Source organism: Centropristis striata, chromosome 10 (genome assembly GCF_030273125.1).
Source record: "Centropristis striata isolate RG_2023a ecotype Rhode Island chromosome 10, C.striata_1.0, whole genome shotgun sequence".
Taxonomy (NCBI): domain Eukaryota; kingdom Metazoa; phylum Chordata; class Actinopteri; order Perciformes; family Serranidae; genus Centropristis; species Centropristis striata.
The window spans coordinates 27,148,342-27,171,881 of NC_081526.1; the positions used below are offsets into that span (position 1 = coordinate 27,148,342).

General features: G+C 38.1%; 1 protein-coding gene across 1 annotated transcript in view; it reads right to left on the reverse strand.

Annotated features, from left to right (window-relative positions):
• Positions 1–205: 205 nt before the first annotated feature.
• The window catches only part of lrp1bb (low density lipoprotein receptor-related protein 1Bb), a 289,380-nt gene continuing 266,045 nt past the window's right edge, over positions 206–23,540 (reverse strand). The window contains exons 79-91 of the mRNA XM_059343018.1: positions 22,482–22,598; positions 22,024–22,197; positions 19,939–20,064; positions 18,791–18,955; positions 14,054–14,215; positions 13,305–13,479; positions 12,850–12,954; positions 10,355–10,468; positions 8,121–8,197; positions 6,877–6,967; positions 6,394–6,544; positions 3,521–3,595; positions 206–1,414 (exon numbers count right to left, since the gene is read on the reverse strand). Of these exons, the coding sequence (XP_059199001.1) occupies positions 1,274–1,414; positions 3,521–3,595; positions 6,394–6,544; positions 6,877–6,967; positions 8,121–8,197; positions 10,355–10,468; positions 12,850–12,954; positions 13,305–13,479; positions 14,054–14,215; positions 18,791–18,955; positions 19,939–20,064; positions 22,024–22,197; positions 22,482–22,598 (1,673 nt within the window). The 3' untranslated portion in view covers positions 206–1,273. The remainder of the gene's footprint in view (positions 1,415–3,520; positions 3,596–6,393; positions 6,545–6,876; positions 6,968–8,120; positions 8,198–10,354; positions 10,469–12,849; positions 12,955–13,304; positions 13,480–14,053; positions 14,216–18,790; positions 18,956–19,938; positions 20,065–22,023; positions 22,198–22,481; positions 22,599–23,540) is intronic.

Consider the following 23,540-nt stretch of genomic DNA (forward strand, 5'->3'; position numbering starts at 1 on the left):
CACACAGGGAGGGCAATAATCTCCCATCAGCCACCTCACTCTGCGCTGCAAGTGAAAGACCTCACACTGTTGATTGACTTGTCAGGTCAGTGGCCATGTGACTGCGGAAGTACTGTAGAACAACTCTGCCAGTTTGATCGTAGGTTGAATAGGCTGTGTTTTGATCTGCTCTGGGCCTAAGAATGACTCACAAAGTGGAAATAAGCCCCCTTTATTCAATATCGATTTACATTTTATATAAAAATTACTTACATTTAATACATTTCTTCAAAATACAAGCAGCCAAACAACATACAAATCAAATACAAAATTATAAAATTTCTTATATTTATCATCTTCCTTTTCTGAAGTAACAGATGTGTTTATAACTCTTAATAACCTTTTTGTAGCTGTGGTAAATCTCTTCCTTGTCTACATCTTTAATCCATCTGTTGATATATGAGACCTAGAAAAATATGGTATTCAGTATCTGTCTTTTCAGTGTACAGTACAGGATCTGGGAATCTGATCGGAGAACATTCAAGGTGGGCTTCAATCTCTTTCACCAAAAGATATGTTATATGTGGTATATTACTGTAGAAACAGGGCGGATGGAGCTGGAAATGCATGGAAATGGAGAAGACAGAAAACCTATGGAATAACATATTGTGTGAGAACAGATCGTGTTGATAGTATGGCCTTCACTGGAAATCCAGTCAGTAGATCTGTCATGTACTGAGGAGAAAAAAGAAAGACAAAACCTCAAAAATATCAAGCTTCACTGCTCAGTTGTGGAGCTTTGTGGTCCATACGTCATATGAAAAAAATAAAAACAAAGCCTTAGAAACACCCCTCTTTACTCCCCCCTACACGTCTTACATTTGTTCAGAAAAATTGAGCCGATCTGCGTTCGTTACCTTCGCTAAACGACACACCGTCCGGTTTCCACTTAAACTAGAAACAGTATGGGTACAAATTTCAGCACTGCATTTTAAGGTTTAAACTGTGCACACGTGTGGCTTATGGTGTTAATAAAGTTTTTGCAAATCAGCAGCTTTACTTCAGTGTCATACAGTATACAGTATAGTGCTGTATAACTTATGTTTGACAAACATTAGAAAGCAAACAGTAAATGGAAAATAAATCTCTTCAGCACACCAACAAGGACATTATGCTGATGCTAAACCAGTAAAACCTAAGAGCCTCATAGGAAATAGAAAAAAATCTTGTTTCCTCCTCCCATATTATACATTGTACACTGTGGTAAAAAAGAAGTACAAAGTGTAAAGTTAGGCTATGCGGCGGTTTCATGAATTGTCCCCTCTAGTTTCTTTGGGAGTAGCTCTCTCCTCTCATCAATACTGATGACTGGCTTCCGGCAGTTTTGCCCGTCGATATAGATCTTTGCATACACTGGGTTGGAGTAGTTCATGGGCTGTAAAGGAAGGAAAAGAATGAAGAAAATAAACATTTGTTTACATAAAACACTTGAGAACAGTAGGAGTCCTAAAGCTGCATTAATGACGTTGTTATGTTGGTTTCTGAGAACACAGCATCATCACATCATCTTGTGTTTCTACTGCATGGTTATGGCTCAACTCTCTTTTGGTACCAAGTCCTTTTCTATATTTCGTTTTCCACTGCAGATAGAACATGTGGCAGTCTTATCTGAAGCTCAATTTAAGAGTTCAACTCTCTGATTTCTTTCATTTGCACCCACCAGATACATGTCTGCACTTTGACATGTGTAAATCTGTGCGAGTGAATTTAAAAAAATGGCATTCAGTATGGATGGTAGCTCTGCTATATAAAAATGGTCCCAGATCACATTGGTGACAATTCTGTCTGACCAATAAGTGGTCTGCAGTGTTTTAACTCCACCATGTACACGGTCGCCCATAAAATTGGAATAAAATATTTTATACCCCTTTCCATGAAATGATTGTGACAATGTGATTTATTCTCAACAGATAAAGTGTTTATCTTCTCAATCTCTTGTGTCTCAAGGATTGTGTCTGAAAACAACATTATTTCAACTTCATGGGCGACCGTGTAGACCTCTGCTTGCTGAGGTGTTACTAAGATATACTAGATAGCATGTACTATCTGCAACTTTTGCAAAGAGAAATTAAAGATTCAAGTTGAGCTGCACCACTTAGTGAAAATACTGGAAAATGTTTTTGACTTAAAAAAAAAAAAAAGAAAGAAAAAGATTTTAATAAAAGGCAGCAGATAAGGAACAGCACTGTCATTCATTGTGAGTCGCACTTTGTACAACTTAAGAGTCAAAGTCCAATATATAATTGTTTTGTTGCTCTGTTTTGGTCTCCACCAACTCATTAGAAAAAACTCCTAGCTCTCCTGCTGCTAAATACTAGGTCTGTCACGATAATTACTATGTTGACGTTTTTTTCTGGACTCAATATTTTGTCATTTACATGCATACATAATATTTATCATAATATTTATTTTATTTATTTATATTTTTTGTCAACAGAGCCTGAAAGTCTATTTTATTTTTTTTTCGTTGTAGTTTATTTATTTATGTTTTATTTTATTTATCTAGGATATTTTTATTATATATATATATATTATTATATATAGTATTATTATATTATAATATATTATATATATTATATATTTCTTTACCACATTTCAATTTCAATGTTTAATATTCTTGAGATTTAAAATTTCATTGCTGTGGAAAAGGATGTACTTATGATGCTCTAATATCGTTATAAAACTAAAACAACATCAGTACAACGATACTATCATTTATTGTCACAGTTTCTGGGAAAATATATTGTCCTAAAAATGTGTTATCGTGACTGGCCTACTAAATACTTCACTTTGTTTATTACTGTTGCTAACTTTGTCTGCCGCTTATGCAATTGTTGAGCATATTGTCGGTTGAACAGAGCTGCTTGTTGCACCTGCAGACAATTTTCATAAAAGCAAGAGTTTGCAGGCCAGTTTGCAAGAAAACCAACAAAAAACAATGAGCTAAAACAGACTAAAAGGTCTGTAGAAATAAGGGGAACTGCAGTTATATGATGTAGGTTCATCACTACATGCAACCTCCTGTTTTGAATTACACAGAGCCATTGGGGCTAATGTAAATATAAAGAAAACATTGATTAGTGCAGCTTTAAGGACGGTCCACTGTGATTATTAAGGCTCAAGAGGTGCATTAAACATCTTAAATAACCTCTTTTGGAAACAGTACAAAGAAAAGCACAAGACGACACTCATGCATACTGTGTTAATGGATCTTCAGTTAATGATAGCACAGGTAACAGACAGCAACATGCAGGAAAAAGCTAATTTAGACAGGAATCCATGCAAACCCACTGTCTAATTAAGCTGACCTTACTGAATGATGTAATAAACAGCTATATAGATGTTACCTTGACTCACTTTGGCCTGATTTACATTTGCTACAGGTCAGGTTTGCAAGGTAACTGCATAGTGCACACTGCTTGCCTACATGAGGGTGAATTTGTTTTCTGGAGACACATAAAGTGAAGTTTATAAAATTCACCTGTCCAGGGATTACCTCCTTGGGCACAGAATTCATGCCCAAGGTGTGAGGGTCACTGGATTTTACACACCAGCCCTGCAACACAACAAGCACCACCTCTGTTTACAGCGCACACTTAAATTCACTGACACAGCGAACATAATAACACATTGCTATCTCCTTTGTTTATACACATTTTTATTAGAAGTCTGGCTGTGGGTTATTTGACTTTTGCTTCACTTGAAATAAAACAGTAAAAAGAAGTAGAGAATTATAGAGGACCAAGAGAGCATAGTGGAGTACACAAGAGCTAGTTTAGATTCAAGCCGGCGTGCCTCTGGTGAAAAAAAAGCAGCCAGATTGGACTGACAATAGCAGATGTCAAAGTTGGCAGAGGAAGAAGCAATAGCATTAGGCTTGAAGCTCGAGCAGGTGAGCTAGATAACAACATCAGTGAAGGTGTTATGATTCATTTGATATGCTGAGTGTTAGTGTGGGGTTGAGGGCCATGAAAAGAATAAATCACCAGTCAGTCCTCTTGGTTCACGGCACCTGTACATTCTTGCACACTACTGTCAACAACTTGCACTAAATCTCTACACAAGCTGATGTACTTCTGCTAGATTCATTCCAACACTAGATATCACATTATCACGGTTATTGGAGCAGAGACAAAGAACACAGAAAAGACAAAATTATTTTTATCAAGGTGAAAAAAAAGGTTGGAATCAGTGGTTAGTGTCCTTGCTTCTTCCTGTAATTCATTTTTAAGATACAATAAACACCCATGTGCACACATTATTGTATATGTGGCTGCATTTGTAATGAGCTGAAGTACAGGGAATTACGCAGGTTCTGTTAGGTGTGAAAGGGTGTCATCGATTAAATCCCTTAAGTTGCAGGTGGAACAGTGAGGCTCCTGCAACACCTTTAATAACTAGCAGGTGTGATAAGGGTTGGCATCAATCAAGGCTAATCACATCACCTCCTCTTAGGCCGTTTACACGAAGGGAAAACACAGATACTTCCATGCGGTTTGGCCTCTCATTTACATGAAAACCCCGTTTTTATCACAGAAAACGATTATTTCTTAAAACTCTGGGCAAAGTGGAGAATTTTGAAAACTCCGGTTATTTGTTGTCGTGTCAACTGGGAGAAACGGGGTTTTAGCTTCTCACGCTCATTCTATGCGCCAGAAATTGCTTCACGTCATGTGAGCGCCCTGTGTTTACAGTTTGTTTGGCTATCATGGATGCTGGTAAGGTGGTACTCATTTTTACGTTTGTGCAAACGCTTTTGGTCTGTTTGAAATTGAAAATACAACTGCTATACTATATCGAGGAGCAGATGCGAAGGAAGGAACAGGAAGTTGCTCGTGTTATTCGTTGTTCTTGATTCTGAGGATTCTGATTGGCTTGCATGGCTTTATCCTTCTCCCTACACTGCCGCCCATATAATAGGTTTGGCATAGTTATAATGGCGCTCGACGGCGTATTTATGCGGGTTGATGTAAATGACAACTTTTTTGAAAATGATGTTGTGTGCACGATGTTATTTTTTAAAACGGAGGGGGGGAAATATTTGTTTCTCTAAATACCCTGCTATGTATAAACGTGGCCTTAAAGATGTGTAAAGGTGTGTTCGGACCAAAAGCGAAGTGAATTTTTCATGTGGCATGACTACATACGAAGTCAGAAATACAGGACAGATTTAATGTTGGTATGTGTGTCGGCATCCTGAGCTCTACAGCGAAACCTCATTACTGTGCCGAGACTGAAAAGAAAAAGAGAGGACCTGAAAAAAAGGGCATGAAACTTTTTACTTTACTATTTTACTTGCTTCCAACTACCTTTCTAACTATCATTTTACTTTACAACACAAATTAGCACTAATGTTCACGTTAGCTGCCTTCCCCAGGTAGATTAGATATTCCTTTATTAGTTCCAAAATGGGGACATTTTCAGTGGAACAGCAGCAAAAAGTGCCGTATATCAGTATCAATACAATACTAATAAATAGAAACGAGCAATATTAACAAGAAATATAAAAGTATTGGGAGTTTAGACAAGAAGAAATATAAAAAAGTATTAACACTCTAATTAATTATATAATTAGGAACAACATATACAGACATATCGACAGTTGAAAATTGCACTATTACATAAGAAAACATTCGTATTGCACAGTGATTAATATACCTGATCGATGTATTGAAGGTATTGATATTGCACAGTTTATGTACATTTAAGTGCAGTTATTGTTTTGGTGTGCGGTCTACTGGGAGCAGTGCTGGTTGTACAGTCTGACTGCTGCAGGAAGGAAGGACCTGCCATATCGATCCTTCACACACTTTGGGTGAAGTGGCCTATCGCTGAAGGTTAGCACAACTGGTGATTGAGATTCACAGTTCATTTTTAGGTTTTAGGTTAGCTTGTCTTCCTTCCAGAAGAAGTACTACGAGTAATATGTGACAAAAATTTGCTTCATGTTTGGTCTGAACACATCTTTAAAGGACATGATTGCTTACAGCTACTAAAAAGTAACCCTACAAGGTTCATATACAGCACTAGCAAATGTGGCTTTGTTATATAATTTTTTTTTTAAAGTATAACAAAGAATGGTTTCTTGTTAAAATGAACACTGAATTTGACATGTGGCAATAATGAAAACAACATAAAAAAATATAATGAGAATGATCATGTGAAAACAAGGAACTGTCCTCATTAAAATGAGACACTAAGCATATTGACAGCACTATGCTGCTGTAATGTTGCACAGCATAAAACAACCAAAGATCTAAGACAGAAACCATTAATCTACCTATCAGGCAGATGTAAAACTCTACTCTGCTGTTGGCACTGTGGTTAGTTTAAAATTGAGCTCATAAAACCGACCTTGTGAGGGTCCAGCGTGAAGTTGGGTCGCAGCAGGCTGCCTGCATCAGCATGGTTGTCATGGTCCACTTCATACATGTTGTATGACGGGTTCCCAATCTCCACGTTTATCCCTCCGTTTGTCATGGGCTGCCTCTGGACACGTTTTCCCCTGAGGTGTGCCGAGCCAGGAGTCATTAACATGATACACAACATGCAGGTCAACGTGCAGCACAGCTTCACACGGCTCCACACGACAAATCACATCACAGTGCTTGGCACACTTGGAGTGCATAACTTTGCTGGGCAGATCTAAAACCTGAATGATAATCAGAGGCTCAGTGCAGAGATCAGGTGTTCTTTGTTGAAGCAAACAACAAACTTTTCATTTATAAAGCGAAGACCTTCATTCATCTTCAAAGCCGTTGGATCTCTTATCATCTGTTGCTGCTTAAAAGCCTCTTTCTTATTTTTAAAAAAATATTTATTTATTTATTTACTTACCTTTGCCTCCGTCTGCAGATGTAAACACCTGCTACCACAGCCACAATCAAGATTACCAGCAGGACCAGGGGCACAATGATAGCTATGCTCCCTGAGAGACACACAGAGGAGAGATGGTGTGGAGAGATGAGTTAGGGCTGAAAGGGGCTCAGATGGGTTCAGATAGCGACACATTGCATGTAACCGTGCCTGACTTTTGCGTTAGAAAAGACCACTTTTTCTCCCTTTGGCTTGGCTTTCGTTCTATTTACACAACGTCTGTCTTTACATTAAGAGCTACGTATATGTATGTAAACTAGACCTAGATGTAAGATGGTATGCAGAGATTTTACTTAAGATATTTCAAGATATTACCTAAAATGAATTATAAGAGAGAGCCGTCACATAACTGCAGTGTGATGAGCTGACAACAGTCAGCTTGGCTAATTCAAATGAGGTAAACCTGCTGAGTGAAGGCTTTTCTGTTCAAACATTGCAAACTGGCTAGGTTGGATGGAGTTCAGTTATTCTTCAGTTAGGGCGCCAATCAGGAACAAGTCCAATTGTGCGGCACAAGTTGGAGTAAGTATAAAAAATGCAAAAAATGTGTGGGCTTTTAAAAAAAAAAAGGTGATAAGTTCAAGTACATTCAACTGTAAGAAAGAGGATTGGGGCCAAGTAGGAGAAAAAGATAACGAGAGGATGATTTTTGTTTTAATTATGCAGTTAGGTGAAAAAGTCGAAATAGGGAGATTAAAGTAAACTTAATGTTTTTTTCTGTAAAGTTGGAAAGATATTCACAGATTCGTGTCAATAAGTCATCAGAGTAAAATTGTTTTCAGAGAAACGGCGTCGATCCAAACAGTTAGGTCGACTGAGAGCTACAACCTGATTTTCATAAATGTCATAAAATGAACAATAACCACAATATTTAAGGTGTAGTAGAACTAAAATCGCCTGGCACATTAATTAGCTGTTCTTGGTAGTAGGCTACTACTAAAAATTAAATTAAACTATTTTTGTGGGGGAAATCTGCTTCATGTAATTTATGTGAATTTTTTAGACACATATTGTATTATATTATGTATTATAAATGTATTTACATTGTATTTCAAGTTTATTCTCATCATTTTGACTTTTTTTTCTCAAATCTAATAACGACTTATTTTTTTCTAATCCTCTTCCATACAACTGGAATTATGTATTTTTTCATACAAGACATTTATACGATTTTATAATAAGACTTGTAAACACCCAGTACTCACCTCCACTGGTATTGTCTGATCTGCTGCTTTTAGGAGCGGGTCTCTCACACTGTGTTCCTGCCCAATTGGCTGAACATCTGAAGGAGGTCAGAAGAAAGTAAAAATAAACTACCATTAGCAGAAGTTTCCTAGCAGTAAAAAAAAAACTGCTGAGAAAAGACCTTTACAAAATGAACTACATTATGATGTGACCGTGGCTTACATATACAACACATTATGATTCAGTCTCGCTATGAAGTGCTTTGATCCAACACAAACAAAACACCACCTGGAGAGAGAGCACTATGTATATACATGTTGTGTCCATAAACAGTGTGTCTGAATTTACATGTTGAATATTCAGTGTGGAAGAATATCAAAAGGATGACAGCGGGACAACAAGTCGTCATCTCATTTGTGTTCCAATGGGATCCAATGGGCGTGATGTATGACCCTTGTTAGAGGAGGTGATATCTAATTTCACACAACTGACGCAGATGGGTCTGTAAAGCATGAGTGATCTGGTGGGTGCGACTGCATGATGACAGAATGAAATTACTCTAAATTACATGCACTTTAAGAATCAGAACATCAGGCTATCAAAAATAAGAATGCAGCCCCATACATACGGGAAATGAATCACACCCTCGTTGAACGAAATGTCACAGCGACATGAATTTTAATGGGTAACTGGGAGCAACGGGGAGTTTGATCTCCTTCGGGAGGCGTAAACCATGAAAAGACTAATTTATTAAGAACTGAAGAAATTATCATAACCTGTGTTGAAGGAAGTAGAGATAAACACCAATCACTGATGAGATGTTCAGCCGAGTAATGACTGGTCAGTAACGAACATATTCAACTTGCCGTCATGCACAGGTTGCAAATGCACATACTGATGCCCACATCACACAAACAGTGGCTTTTTTTTTTTTTTTAGTTCCCCCACCGATTCCTGTGTGCTTGGTGACGACTGCATGAGATGGGTGGATGGGTGGCAGTGAGGGCCAGCAAAGGTACAGAGTCAAGCAGCAACGGATCATGTAACAAGTGCCACATCAGCTAATACCTGCCCAAAATGTCATACAAATAATATGCATTTTTGAAAAAGCCTTAATCTAATGTGCTGCTGCTATTACAGTACTTGTTATATTCAAACTTTTTTAAAATATGGAATAGCTTAACTTTTGGGGGGAATATCTCTATTTGTTTTCTTGATGATAGTTAGATTGACAGCATTTTCAAGACTGTGTGGTTAAAGTGAAGCTCAAATCAGAATCTGGTTAATTTAGCTTAGCTTAGCTTAGCTTATTTTAGCTTAGCTTAGCACAAAGACTGAAAACAGCTCTGGTTAAAAAAGGGTTGCGTCAAAAGATAACGATACAAATGTATTATCATTTATATCGTTATTATTATTATGTATATTAAAAAAAAACTTGGTGATCCATTTAAAAAAAAAAGTCTGATCGAAAGTGTTTTCTCTTCTTGACCAGTTACATTTCCTTCAGGTAAGTTCTTAAACATAAGGTTTTGTGGCCCAATAAATATAACAACAACAATCAGAAATTAAATGAAAAAAAAAAAACATTCCAAAACTTTTTTTCATCTGTTTTGACACATAAAAAACAAACAAAAAAACAACAACAGAGGAACTTAGAGAGATCCTGGAAAAATCACTGTCTTAAGAATAGACAAGAGGGAAAAAATTCAGACTTAGAAAATAGATCATTATAACTTTTTTCCTCACTTGCCTCTCAGGGCTTCCATACAACAAATACAAAATAAGGGGGAAATAATTTATTTTCTCCCCTGTTAGAATGCAAAGCTGTGAGTGTTGCTGGTAAAACCTTCAAACAGCAACACAGTGATTACTCTACCAGCTTACAAATTACAGTTAATTAGCTAACCTGGTGTCACTGGAGCCAGGGCAGTGTAGAAAAAACACATAGGAAGTCACAGAGTAATAATTCACTAAGGACGCATTCCAGATGGCTAAAGATAATTTATATAAAGACACAGAGCTGTATATAAAGACTTACATTTGAAAGAATAATGTCCAGTTTACTTCTTAAACCTATCTTGTGCAAGTATTGATACTTTATTACACTTATTACATGATCAGTTGCTGCAAGGCGGCACTGCGACAAAGAGCCCATATGCTGGACTGAATCTGAGATGGAGCCAGATGGAGTTGGGGTGTGGACAAAAGGGGTGAGTGGGCTCTGAATACAGCTGGAGAGGTGAGAAGGACCTACTTGCAGCGTGGTTTGTTAAGAGCTGTTAATGTGCACATCCCCTCATTCTGACAGAAGTAATCGCAGGGGTTGGCCAGCTCATCACAACGTTGGTTCTTGAACCCTGACGTGCAGCTGCAAAACATTGTGTTGGGAGTGATAAAAGGGCCCAGAGAATGGATACTGTTGAACCGTTTGCTGCTAGATGAATGGAGACTTACACTCATATCCCTATCAGCAGCTTCACTCATAAAATGGAGTAAGTCAATGTTGTGTCTGCATCAAGCAAATTAGCAAAATAAATAAAAATAAGCACAAATACATTTTACTATTCACCATGTGAGGGGAACATCTGTAGGAAATGAGACGGTTACAGTGGTCTCACCTCTGAGATGTGTATTTATTTATTTATTTTTTAAAATATGGTGTGTGGTTGTAACAAGAAGACTAATAAAAGAGATTTCAGCTCTTAATTACCAAAAAAACTAAACAAAACATAGCAATGGAAAAAAAAGTATATCTATAACTGAGTTCCAGCTGAAGATGCAAAAATATCTATAAAGTATAAATCTATAAATATGTCAGATGATTTTAAAATACAAGCATACTTTGTACATTGTAGAAGTTACTGTATTGTGAATATCACATCCTCACAAAATCATACTTCAATCTCAACAGTCAGTCAGCCTTAGTTCCTTGTACTTAAAATATACCATAAACAAAGTCACAAGCCTGTTATCATATAGAGAGCTGAAATGAAACCAGAACTTCCAGGTTCTGCTCCAGAAACATAAGAAGTCGTTTCAAAATTTGGTTTACATTGGTAACAATGTGAATGATTTGTGATTGTCTTGGAATCTTTGTCTGAAATAACAATGTAAGAAATGTGAATTAGAAGGGGAAAAAAAGCCAGCGGAGGTTAGGAGGCTTGGAAGTGATGTCATGATTTCAGCTCTCTATAATCCTTTTGCATCAGTGTAGAAAATGTGTTAAAGATGAGAAATTATAGGAACAATTATGCATATAGTGAGAGTGCAAAACCCTGCATTACTATATGTAAGATAAATTCTCACAAAAATGTGTTAAAACTGAAGTTCATTATAACCTGTTTCCCAAACCTGCAAAGAAATCCTTAAAATGTACTGCTGTATCACAGTTTGTCTGAAAAGAATGTTATTCTGGAATAGAATGACAGGTAAAGTCAAAGTGACTCATAAACATTGTGTCACCTCAAGAACATCTGTTTATTTAAAAATAAAGTCCTGCTATTGTGCAAAAAAGAGAAAAAAGGCTAGTTCTATTTCAGATGAAAATACTGTTGTGGTTTACTAGTACCTGAACACAATTGGTGAAGTTAGATTTTTTTTTGCATTGTAGGAAAAAATGGAGCTATTGTATAGCCGAAATCCTTTTCAAGAAGAATATAACAGTTTTCAGTGAATACTGGTAAAGGCCTGGACCTTCACTATAGCTGCCTTGACCCGTGCTTTCATAGAGAATCTCTCTCGCCCTTTTTCACTGTTTAATGCAAGAATTATCTTTGCAATTGAAGCAGTTCTGCCCTGCAAAGGTTTTTCGCTTTGGGAAGGCTTGATGAAATATGCATTTACTCAGAGTATTAAGGGCAAACATTATGATTTCTTGACACAGACATATCCATCATCTCACATAATCTCTGTTCTCTCTAGCAAATAATAAACCACATTATCAAGATCTGTTAACCTCATCGAATACGATGGGATCATTTGCATAGAAATTGATTCTATCCCCTGGAATTTGTGAGTGATGACCACGAATTTCAATTTAACTACAGTGGACAATGGGCAGTTAAAAAATAGAGGCTTTGGCTTTTGAAATGGATTTCCAATTTCCTCCTTGGAGAGATATTTTAACATAGTACTGCATGCGATTATAGTTGAGGTGGTATTACTCTATGGGCTGCACTTTGAGACGTCTTTCACAATAATTCCCTCGTGTCCGCCAGTCAAGCTTTTGTCTGTTACAAGTTTTTGCCACTGAATTTCATGGCATGTTCTACCACTGACACATACCTCAGCTTCTTTTTTTAGAACTTCTAAAACCTACTACTGAAGGAAGTCAGAGAGGCCTGACATCAGCTCTTAACTGCAAGGAGGAACACTGTGATATGTTCAGAGGGGCAAGCTTTGAAGGGGCTTTGAAACCATTTTTTATCTGCCTAAAAACCTTAAGCCACAGTGAGGTGTCACACGGCATAAGATGGTGTACTGGCACTCAGCCCCCCGCTGCGCCATGGCCTCCACATAGTGACATCAAACCTTCCCTCAACTTAAGGATTTCTTTCCAGAGGAAGACATCTATCTTGTTCTCCAAGCAGGGGAAATGATACCCCTTGGTGATTTTCAGTTTTGCTTCTAAGGCCTGGCTTTCTGGGGCACGGAGCCAGCATTTGAATGGAAACAGTGTGAGTGTGAATAATAGTGGAGAACATTCATTTTTTTCCCCCACTTTCCTTCACCCATTAAGCAGTGACTTACTGACAGAAAGGCAGGTTGGTGTCGGGGTCCAGGTGACAGGTGCCTCCATTGTAGCAATATCCGTCACACAGCTGACAGCTCGGTGCTATTCTGCCATTTGTGCAACTGGAGGGTGAAGAAATAATGGATGCTAGCGACAAGCAGCAAACTACACTTTCACAAGAAGCAAAAATGAGTCAGTGGTGGTTTTGTCAAACATATGCATAGCTCATATAAAGCGGGAGAGATCACCTGGCTTCTAATTCTCTGACATTACCACAACCTAAATTACTGCAGGGTGTGTGGAGCCATACATTTCCTAGATTTAATCAAATCATTTCATTGAGCCTGCAGCCTGCGGATACAGCAACTGAGACCTGAAGATACACTATGGAACTAATGCTTTTTCCATAAATGCAGATAACTATAAAGCGTTTTAGTAAAATAATAAGTTTGCACAGATACCAAACACTCACTTGCAAACCACATCTCCTGTCTCCTCATTAATGAGGCATGGAGCTCCGTGGCATCGAAGACACTTGTCCACCTCGCACTTGTTTCCCTCAAACCTGGCAGGACACACACATTCCACATAGCCGCTACTGGATAGTGTGCAGGCCTTGGAGTTCACACAGTAGTGATGACAGATGTCTGTTCCACAGACACAGAGAGATAAAGACAGATAGGGTGGTGTGTAATGAGCAACTGGGAACATAGTTTAAGCTGGTTTGATTGGAATTGTACAGGGCTTTAATGGGACTTAATTATCCACATCAAATGACATCTTAGCCACAGATGAAAACATATCACCCCTTGGGCAAGCAATGGTACTAAAATACTAATGATGTGCAGTTGAAATTGTTTTCCCATAACTCATTATGACAAAGCAATGCAAAAGAAAATACATTATCACATCAGCACAGAAACAGCCAAAGGTTGTTTGATGGTAGTATTTTGATTTTTGTTTATCTGCAAATAGAGGCAAATGCGGCATTTGTGAAAAGGAAATACTTAAGGGGGTTGTTTTTGTTCCACACTGTACGTGTGAACTTTGAAATGCTTAGTGCTATAGATTTTATGCAGCATAACTGAATTCAAATCGATGCTTTGTTGTGGCTGTTCTTGTGGCTAGACTTAAAAGGCTAATGTCAATCAAATGGAGGCCAAGTGCATGGCAATAATCTGCTTGTTATTGTGGTTGCCAAGTGATGGGTGCAGGACTCACGGAAAAGACAACGGTCCCCGGTGTATTCGGCCATGCAGCGGCACACTGGCTGGTTCCCCTGAGTGACATCGCATGTTCCCCCGTTTAAACAGTAGTTGTCACAAATCCTCCTCTCACAGAAAGGCCCGGAGAAACCAACAGGACAGCGGCACGTAGGTTTACCTGGAAAAAGACAGAATGGGAAAGATTAGGAGGGCATTAAAAGACTGAAACCAACAATACATTGATCCTACTGACAAGTATTGTCTGTGTATCCAGATCCTGATGGTGTTTATTCCTCTGTGTGACAAGTGTTCTCCAAAAACTATTAAATACTTTCAACACATCCGTGTACACACTGCTGCACTGAACAGCTTGTTCCATTTTGTGTCCATTTCACATTCACTAGCATTTAGGGCTGGAAATAATCCCCCAAACATGCACTTCCTGTTTGAGTGTCATTTGCTAAAAGCAAAAGTATATGGAGCAGCTGTTAAAAAAAAACCCCAAACTAAATACTTGTTAGTCCTGTATACACCAAGACAGATAAAAAATATAGAAGCCGTGAAAAGCATCCAGTATTCAGTAAGAGTAAGGCAAAGGTCCATCCTTCCATCAATCATTTCAAGACACATATTCATGTATGGGTCAAGGTGATCACAGATTGGCACCTATGGAGAGCAGCCATGGTGCCCTTTGTCCCAGTTATGTCCTCCAAGTCCATCCAGGGGATCCCAAATTGTTCACATGTCAGACATATTATGCATAAAATTCCTTCAGCATGTTCTGGGTGTGCCCAGTTCCCGTCCTTGTCAGACATGTCTGGAATATCTCCAACAGGGAGGCGGTTAAGATGCATCCTAATCAGATGTCCAAAAGACCTCAAGTGACTGAGGGAGCAGAGGTTCTTCATCTTTTTTGTTTTAGGATTTTTAATCGTCGAACAAGTTCTTATAACCTTTTCCACTTTCTTTTCCACACTTGAGAGAAAAAGCCAGCCCTTCACCAGCTAAGTTACCTCCCTCATTAATACAACTCTCCCGATGGTGGATCAGATACAGCCGAACCAGAAACACCACTCAAATGATTTCTAGTAGCAATTCAATAGATCTAAAACCTCACAACTGTTTCATCAAATCATTCATGCTATTTAACATTGCACTTTGTAAATGCTTGAAGGTTTCACAGTCAAGGTTTTAGCTAGCTCTGTTTTGTTCTCCACCAATTCCTGATGCATTGTCTGACTACTAGCTGTTCAGCCACTGGTTGCTAACTTTGTCTGTGTGCCATTCAAAGATGGGCTGGTAGAATACAGGGGATATATCTGAACCTTTGAGCGGAAAACAGCCGTGTGGTCCAGCTGAAATTATAGAGCGGTGAGAGTGAACCAAACCAGTAAAGCTGAAACCAAAAAGGCGCTAAAATGCTCCATAGATCTGAGGGGAACTTCAGGGTCAGATAATCATTTTCTGTGTTCATTTAATTAACAATGATTAGCCTATGCGTAGGTGTTGGAACAGGCTGATATATTGATCAGTACGTAGATGCAGAGCATTAGCTTCAGATTCAGCTCCAAATTTACCACAATGGTTTGACACAAAACCTACTGGAGATGCTGATGAAATTCCGCTCTTCATTTTATGCTGTTAAGTTCTAAACAGAGCTATAAGTAATAAAAAATAAACCAAAAGCTTGTGTAAAAGCCACACGTTTGCAGTTTTGATGAGAGTATTGAGCACCCTAGAAACCCTAGAAACTCTTTTCCTGTTATAGCCGAATAATGGGATATGTTTTTACTAGGAGTGACAAAGGAAAGGTTGAAAAGAACTTTCATAATGGACAGACAGGAGTATCCAGGCTAGTTCAAGGGATGTTCAGAGAATACAACAATTATTGCTGCCCAGACATGTTGCCATACTTGTCTTGTCATGTAGGTCAGACGTTGTTTGGTAATTTCACATTCCACAACTCTGTGGCTGGAATAATCTTGGTTTGAAATGTTCAAATGACAATCGTTCCCTTCCCAGTTACTTCTCTGTTAACTCAATGGCTGCTGGGGGTTTAAAATGCCTAAACAGGAAGAAATAGAGCTCTTTGGAATAAGGCAGCCAAGTTAACAGATTATTTATTCATGTATTATTAGAAACTAGCTACCATCAAATGCAGTATACTGTATCTTTACTCATTTCAGCATGCATTGGAATTTTAATCAGATTGATTGAATCATATCAGTTTAAAGGACGAGGACCAGATCCTTGTGACACTGCACTAACAACATTCATAGATCTGAACTGGTCAGACAATTATAGCCCCAATTTGTAAGGAACAATAAAAAAGCAAGTTGTAAGTTGTAAAAAGTTATAATTATTAAGGACTTTTACTTTTGTAGACTTTATTTACTTTCATGCATGGCTTTTCTAAGTCTCATCATTTTCTGTACACATCGAACAAAAACTTTTTTTTTAGTCATTAATGTCATAAAAGCATGGGCAAATTAGAACATTTGCATGCCTATGGTTTAAGTATGCGTTTTGTTGCCAACAAGTCCATTAGAGTGTAAACCAGTTAAAGGGACAGGAAAGCAGGGATCCAATGACACCTTGTGTTTTTATAGATAAAACTGGACTATTTCCAGCCTCCATCCTCTAATTGATTGTGAAGTTGCTTTCAGTCCCTTTTTATCACCAAAGCAGGGACCTTTAGAAATCCCATTTGACTATATTCCCTCCATCACTCATCTTTGGTCGCTTATTTCTCCCAATATTCTTATACCTCAAAGACAATGCAGCAAGACTTCTTCGTATAAGAAAACAACAAATTGCCAAGCATGAATGAAACAAAAGGCTTTGCGTCCCCAGCAGCACAACACATATCACAACACTTTCATTTTCCTCTCAGCTGTCCACCATAAACAGGAATGCAATTTATCATCCAGTGTTGCATGTTGGATATCAACTGCTGAGCTGGTGAATGAAGAACAAAAAGGGACTAACTGTCTCCAATAGGAGCCCAGCCTTCTTTTATTCAGTCCTGAACCCCTCCAGCAGTGATCCCACAGCACGTAACATGACTTTCATGCTATCTTGATAGACAGACTCTGTTTAATTTAATGAGCAGCACTGATTATCCCGGCTTCTGTTTATGTCACGTAGAGCTGTTTTACAAATCTAAACAGAATTTGGAAACAAATAAATAAAAACACTGAATTTTCTTCCTAAAAATATCTAATTATTTCCCTGTTGTTTGAAATGTTTCCCAAAAACCAAAGGAAATATAAACAGCTTTTATTCTTCTGTGAAACATGGCCTTATTGAAGGAAACAGCATTTAATCAAAACGAGTTGCATCAAAAATAAAAATCCCATATTTATATCTCTCCAACTGTTCGGTGTAACTGCTGTGACTCACTTAAACATAATGCTTGGATTCTCATTTTATTTTCTGGTTGTGGATATATCTTTATTAAATTCAAACCACCGTTTGAATAAAATATATTTATTATAAAACATTTATGTGGGAACACAAACCACACATTTTGTATCAGGGCCATCGCTCTGATGAATCTTTTTATATGTGAAATGGAAATGGAGATGTTGTGGGTAATTGCTATGATGGGAAGATGATGTACAGGCTTGTAAATCAGTGATAGCATTTTTAATAGGGCTGTACATCCTGATTCAATTTCACCGCTGACGTTTCAGCATATTGATATACATTTGCTAAATTGTGGGGTAGAACCGGTTGTTCCAGAAACCATGAAAGCATGAAAGAAGACCTTGACATGAAAGAAGGTTGATATTCGAGGCTTGTTCTACAGGAGCATCAATGACAAAAACTGCTTAACTGGCAGATGTAACATGGTGAATGTGAGCTGAAGTGAGAAAGTTTAAAGGAAGACAAATGTGGCTGAATGCCATCATGCACTGGGTCAATGTGCAGGAAAAAATGGGCAGCCAACTCTGAATTCAAAACTTAAGGTTTTCTTGGCAAGTCTAGTCTTCCCAGAGCTAAATATTAAGGATTGCAACCTATTTCTTCTTATATACCAGGGGGCTTCGATTTTGTTAAGGATAATATCCCAAATGATTGATGAACACATGTCAACATAGAGGTGAATCAACACTGGGTGGACACATGAAATACAGGTACATCTCAATAAATTAGAATATCATAGAAAAGTATAAATATTCAAAAAATAAGTCAAAAATATTGTTCTAATTGTTATTGTTTATTGTATTTATTTATTTATTTATTGCACTACCTCAGACCTTAAGATTGTTATCATAGTTGCAGTCTCTTTTTGCACAACTGTTTTTTATTATAAATATTTAACCAGTGGTTCTGTTCATTTTTACATGTTGCATTTTTCTTGTTAATAAAAAATATTTGTTAAATTTTGGGGTCTTTGTTTTTATCTTTGTGGTATCGAAAATGGTATTGAGTATCGAAAATTTTCCTGAGTATCAGTATCGAGTTGAAAATGTTAGTATCGTGACAACCTTAATATATATGTGTATATATATATATATATATATATGTATATATATGTATGTTTGGATATACTAAAGAACAATTTTAAAAAGTATGTTTAATATGGAAATGTTGGCCACCTATATGCACTCAATACTTGGTTGGGACTATTTGACTTGAACTACTGGAAATTGACTTTTCCATGATACTCTAATTTATTGAGATGCACCTGTATAATGCAGTTGCATTGAGGAATCAGACTAGAGAGAATATTTGGAAGTGGACTTACCCAGGGATGAGCCCATGCAGGTGCCTCCGTTTAGGCAGTAGTCTGTACAGTGGTTGACCTCACAGCGCTCCCCTGAAAAGTCGGGCCAGCAGTAGCACCTCCAGTCTCCTTTCTCATTGGCTAAGCAGCGGCCTCCGTTCTCGCAGGGGGGACGGCACAGTTCACCTTCACAACAGCAAAGCCCATTTCGCTTACTGTGCTGCAGTGTGTAGCAGTCAATCACATCAAACAGTACCATGCCTCTAATGTCAGACAGGAACAACTGCAGAGGTGTGAACCTGAATTTTTAAATAGATGATAATGAACAAAAAAGCATGCTGGAGGTGGCGTTGTGTAACCTCAACAAACATCAAGTCTTCACAATGTCATCTGTGGATGTCTGCTCATAGATTGCATAAGCCAAGTGGATGTAGCCTCCAGGTCTGAAAATTAAGCAATGGCCAGCAGGGGGTGACTCCGCTGGTTGCATAGAAGTCAATGAGAAAATGACCCAACTTCTCACTTGATTTATCAGTTAACATTTTCCTAAGGAGTTTATGGTCTCAATTGCAAGTTTACACTCTTCTTCAATACAGCATGATGTTTATTTTGTATGTCATGCTCCCATTTAGAATAAAATATGATACCTTATGATTGATAAGTTGCTTGACAGCTACCTGTCAATCATAATAGGGGCTTTGCAATGTTGATCCATGGCACTGTGCAAGCTAACTTTGTTAGCAGCCACTTTGCACTGCATAACCAGTTCCCTGTACAGGTGGGCGTTCAGAGTGTCCTCGGGTCATCAGTCAATCCACCTTCTCATGGTGGTGGTCAATGGTAACTCCTGACTCCAAAAAAACAAAATGACAATGGCAAATAATGCCAAAGTCGAGGCTTCAAAAGCATAGTCTACTAACCAGTGGGTGACGACACAGTGGCTACGTCCACTTCTTTTATACAGTTCAAGTGTCTCCTAAAATTTTTATTTTGATACATTACCATTGCAGCTTAGTTTTAGTGTTTAGTGCATAGTTTTTGTCACAGTGAGAACTGTTTATGAATATCTAAACACAAGCAAGGATTTCCATCAACCACCGTTCTAGCTGCTGCCAAATCATACAACAAGTCATCTTAACCACAGCATGAAGATGCAAGAGCAGACCTACCTGAGATGATGGCATCACTACAGGTGCCATTGACCAGTACCTTCCCCTCTGGACAGGTACATCTGGCACCAGTCGGGTTGAGCAGACACATGAAATCACAGGGCATTCTCATACATGGATTTGAAGCTGTAAAGAAAGTAAAACACAAAAGAGCCAAGAAAATAATCTACAAGTCTGGCCTGTGATCAGAAAGCCCCGTTTGTTTGTGAAAATGATGTTTGTTCTTTCTCAGAGTAAAGCTATTTATTTCAAGTGTTTTAATTTCTGTTTTGAAGAGTGTTATTTTCTTGAAGCCCAAAGAGGCACAAGGCTAAAGCATATGAATAACTTCACACAGACCTCGTCTCCTGATTGAATAATCAGCGATTGTGGAACGTGTTAAGAATTTCCTGTTGTCTAATTGATTAGCGGCACTTTGAAGTGCTCTTCCCGCTGTCGCGTTCAGTGGGTAGACAAAATGATGTAAACATGTCATGAAAAAAGTGCTTTGAATTAATCAAAATTACAAACACTTCAACAAAGGTGGGATAAATTAGACCTGATAATCAACATTTGTATGCTATGAAAGACATCTAGCAATCACTAATTTTAAATCAGTGTTTGAATTTAAAGTCACAGTAGACATCTAAGCACATAAGTGGCCAACTGTGTCCAACCGCAGATGCATTACATGGAAAATTGTTTAAAAACTGCATTGATCAAAATGGATCTGCAACTGTAATTAAGATATATTCATGTATATGTCCAATGATATAATTATGTCTACCCACTTCATGTCTCTGACTAGTCACTAATGGTTACACAGTATACCATACATACTAAAGAGAATCAGTTCTCATACAAGGATGAAAGGGATGAAAGCCCAGAACAAATCTAAATGGTTGTTAGGGTTTTGCTGAAGATATCAGGCCTCCATGTCATAGCTTTTTGCAGGCTGTGCACATCTTGTGCACACAGACTTCACACTACACACTACACAGTACACGACCGGCCTAATGAGTCTCTGGGGAAAGGAACAGCTGCCCTTTAAGTGAAAAACTGACCAAGACTGAGCTGTCTGATGTTCTATAACCATTAACACCAGAGATGTAACAAATAACTGGAGTTGGTCTGCTACATGAAGAACGCGAGAGGACATGGTTGTATTGATTGACTGTGTCTCAGGAAACAGATGGGTGTTTTTTTCCCCTATGTCACCTGAAACAGTAACCCGCCTCAAAGAGAGCTTCAATCAGCCTTAATTAGACAGAGCATGTGCTGTTCCTTTGTGTATGATTAAACCAATAGCCATATTTTGTTTTTATTAATTTAGTCATTAAACTAAAAGGTATATTGTCATTTTTTTCAATTCTGCATTAATTATATGCAACTTAGTTACAAACATTAACAATGGTCCTTTGACATCCACACAGGGACACACAAACCAGATGACTTTCAGTCAATAAAAACCTTTACACACTGGAACCTATATTTATCCCAGTAACTCTTTATGGTGGCCTTCAACAAACCCTCTCCACATGTAGCTTATACAAGTGCCTTTTATTAGGGCATTATGGACACAGTAAGGTGAAAGACTTTCTAGGACATTATGTCTCAACACAGCTTTCTTGGTCGATAGTTCAGTTTATTAGCTTACCAGGGAAAATGTAATTTATTCATTTGACAATGGCACTGAATAGTTCTCGACTGCTTTCAGTACAATATATCCCCTTGGTCTCAAGGTCGAATGTTACATGTGTGTCCATGGTTGATCACTGATTGATAGAGTGTGCAGGTCAAGTGTGTAAACATGAAAGGCAGTCTTATTCTTAACAAGAAATTAAATAAGAATTTCAATCTAACTGTGCTTAAATTTTCGATTTATCTTGACAATCTGAGAACCCAATTAAGTAAAACTGAAACCAAATAAAAAAAATGTAACCTGCAGTTTTTTTCAAGATAATAAAGAGCAAAACTAAAACTGGAACTAAAATGTAGGATCTAGATTAAAAACTAAATGAAAACATGTAAAAAAATATATATATTTTTGTCACCCTGAATTTCTATTCTTCATGATTCAAAAGAGATATTTTTTGAACAACTTACCATCTTGCTGTTTGTATCGATGGGAGATCAAAACATTAGTGGGTTTCTCCATCCCCAGATTGAGAAGTTCCAGCGACTGTTTGCCGTACTTGTGAATCCTGAACACCTCATGCTTTAGTCCAGTTCCGTAGATGTAGTCTTCAAATATATCAATTCTGTATGGTTGGGAAATCCCTGTAAATCCAGCAGAGAAAACAGATAACATCTGCTAACCTTTTCAGAACACTTGCTGCCTTGGGATAATGAAAGTTTGTATCCTGTGGCGGTAAAAGAAAGCAGCAACGTGCGGCGGGGGCAGATTGTTCTCAACACGCATTGTTTTGAAGCTTACCCTTCCGAGACACACAGACAATGAGATTGTTGCAATTATTTGATAAAAAGTTGAGGAAACCAATGTGCAGCATGAATATAATATGTTTAAAAGAAGAAGTTGTGCTTTGTTTTGCTGTTGTCGTTACCGTGTCTGTCACTGATTGTCACCAGAGGGTCCGAGCCATCCAGTCTCATGCTTCCTATCTGTGAGAGCTCAGGATCTGCCCAGTATAATCGTTGGTTGAAATAATCAATAGCCAGCCCTGTGGGAGGATGAAGAAAAGAGATTTATTTACCTGACAAATTACACAGGGATCATCATGGAATCCCTCAATGCAGGAGCCCTTCGGGTCAGAGTAGTTATATGTATGTGGCATATGAACAGGATGTGGTTTCTCTTGTTTCTCTCTCCCTCTGGCTGTTTGCATCCAACATTCCTTTTGCTTGTGTCAAAATAAAACATTAGATCTATCGTCTTGGCGTGCCTACATTACAATTTCAAATCAGTGGCCTCAGTTTTACTTTCTCCCAAAAGTCTGACTGGATAATTGAGCACCTGGCTGAGGCATTTAAATAGGTTTGCGTTTTTCCACAGATGATGAATACCTCTTTCTGTGACCAAGACAGAGCATGGGTCCCCTGAATTAAAGGAGGCCAAAGCAGCTCTTCAAAACTAGATCAGCACTAAGTGTCTCCCCATAGACGCACCAACACATTCCGAGTGGCTGTAAAGTATTCATTTCTTACTGATACATTTTAAAGCTATGACTTTAAAGCTGGGACTACACTGGCTATACAATATATGATATACAGTGCTTCATGTGAACATATATCCACCATAGTTACAATAGTATATAGGTCATAAGATACTCCATACTGGGGAACCTAATGATATATGTTCCTATGGGTATCCATCTGGCACTATAACCAATTCATCTAATGCTATTTAATGAGATATGCAAATACAAAGCAGGTTGCATATGTCTGTGGTATTTCTTTAGTTCAATGTGTGAACTTGCTGCCTTTGAACTTGTGGATGTTGTAACAGTTTGTTTCTTTGTCCATCCTCTTCAGCCATATTCAGGCCCCCATAATTATAGGCCCTTTGCCTCCTTTCCACATCACCTGACTACCCCAACGATCTACTCACAAACAGAAACATGACATCACTAGGGATGGGCGTTTGGAAGAAACCTGCTAACTCG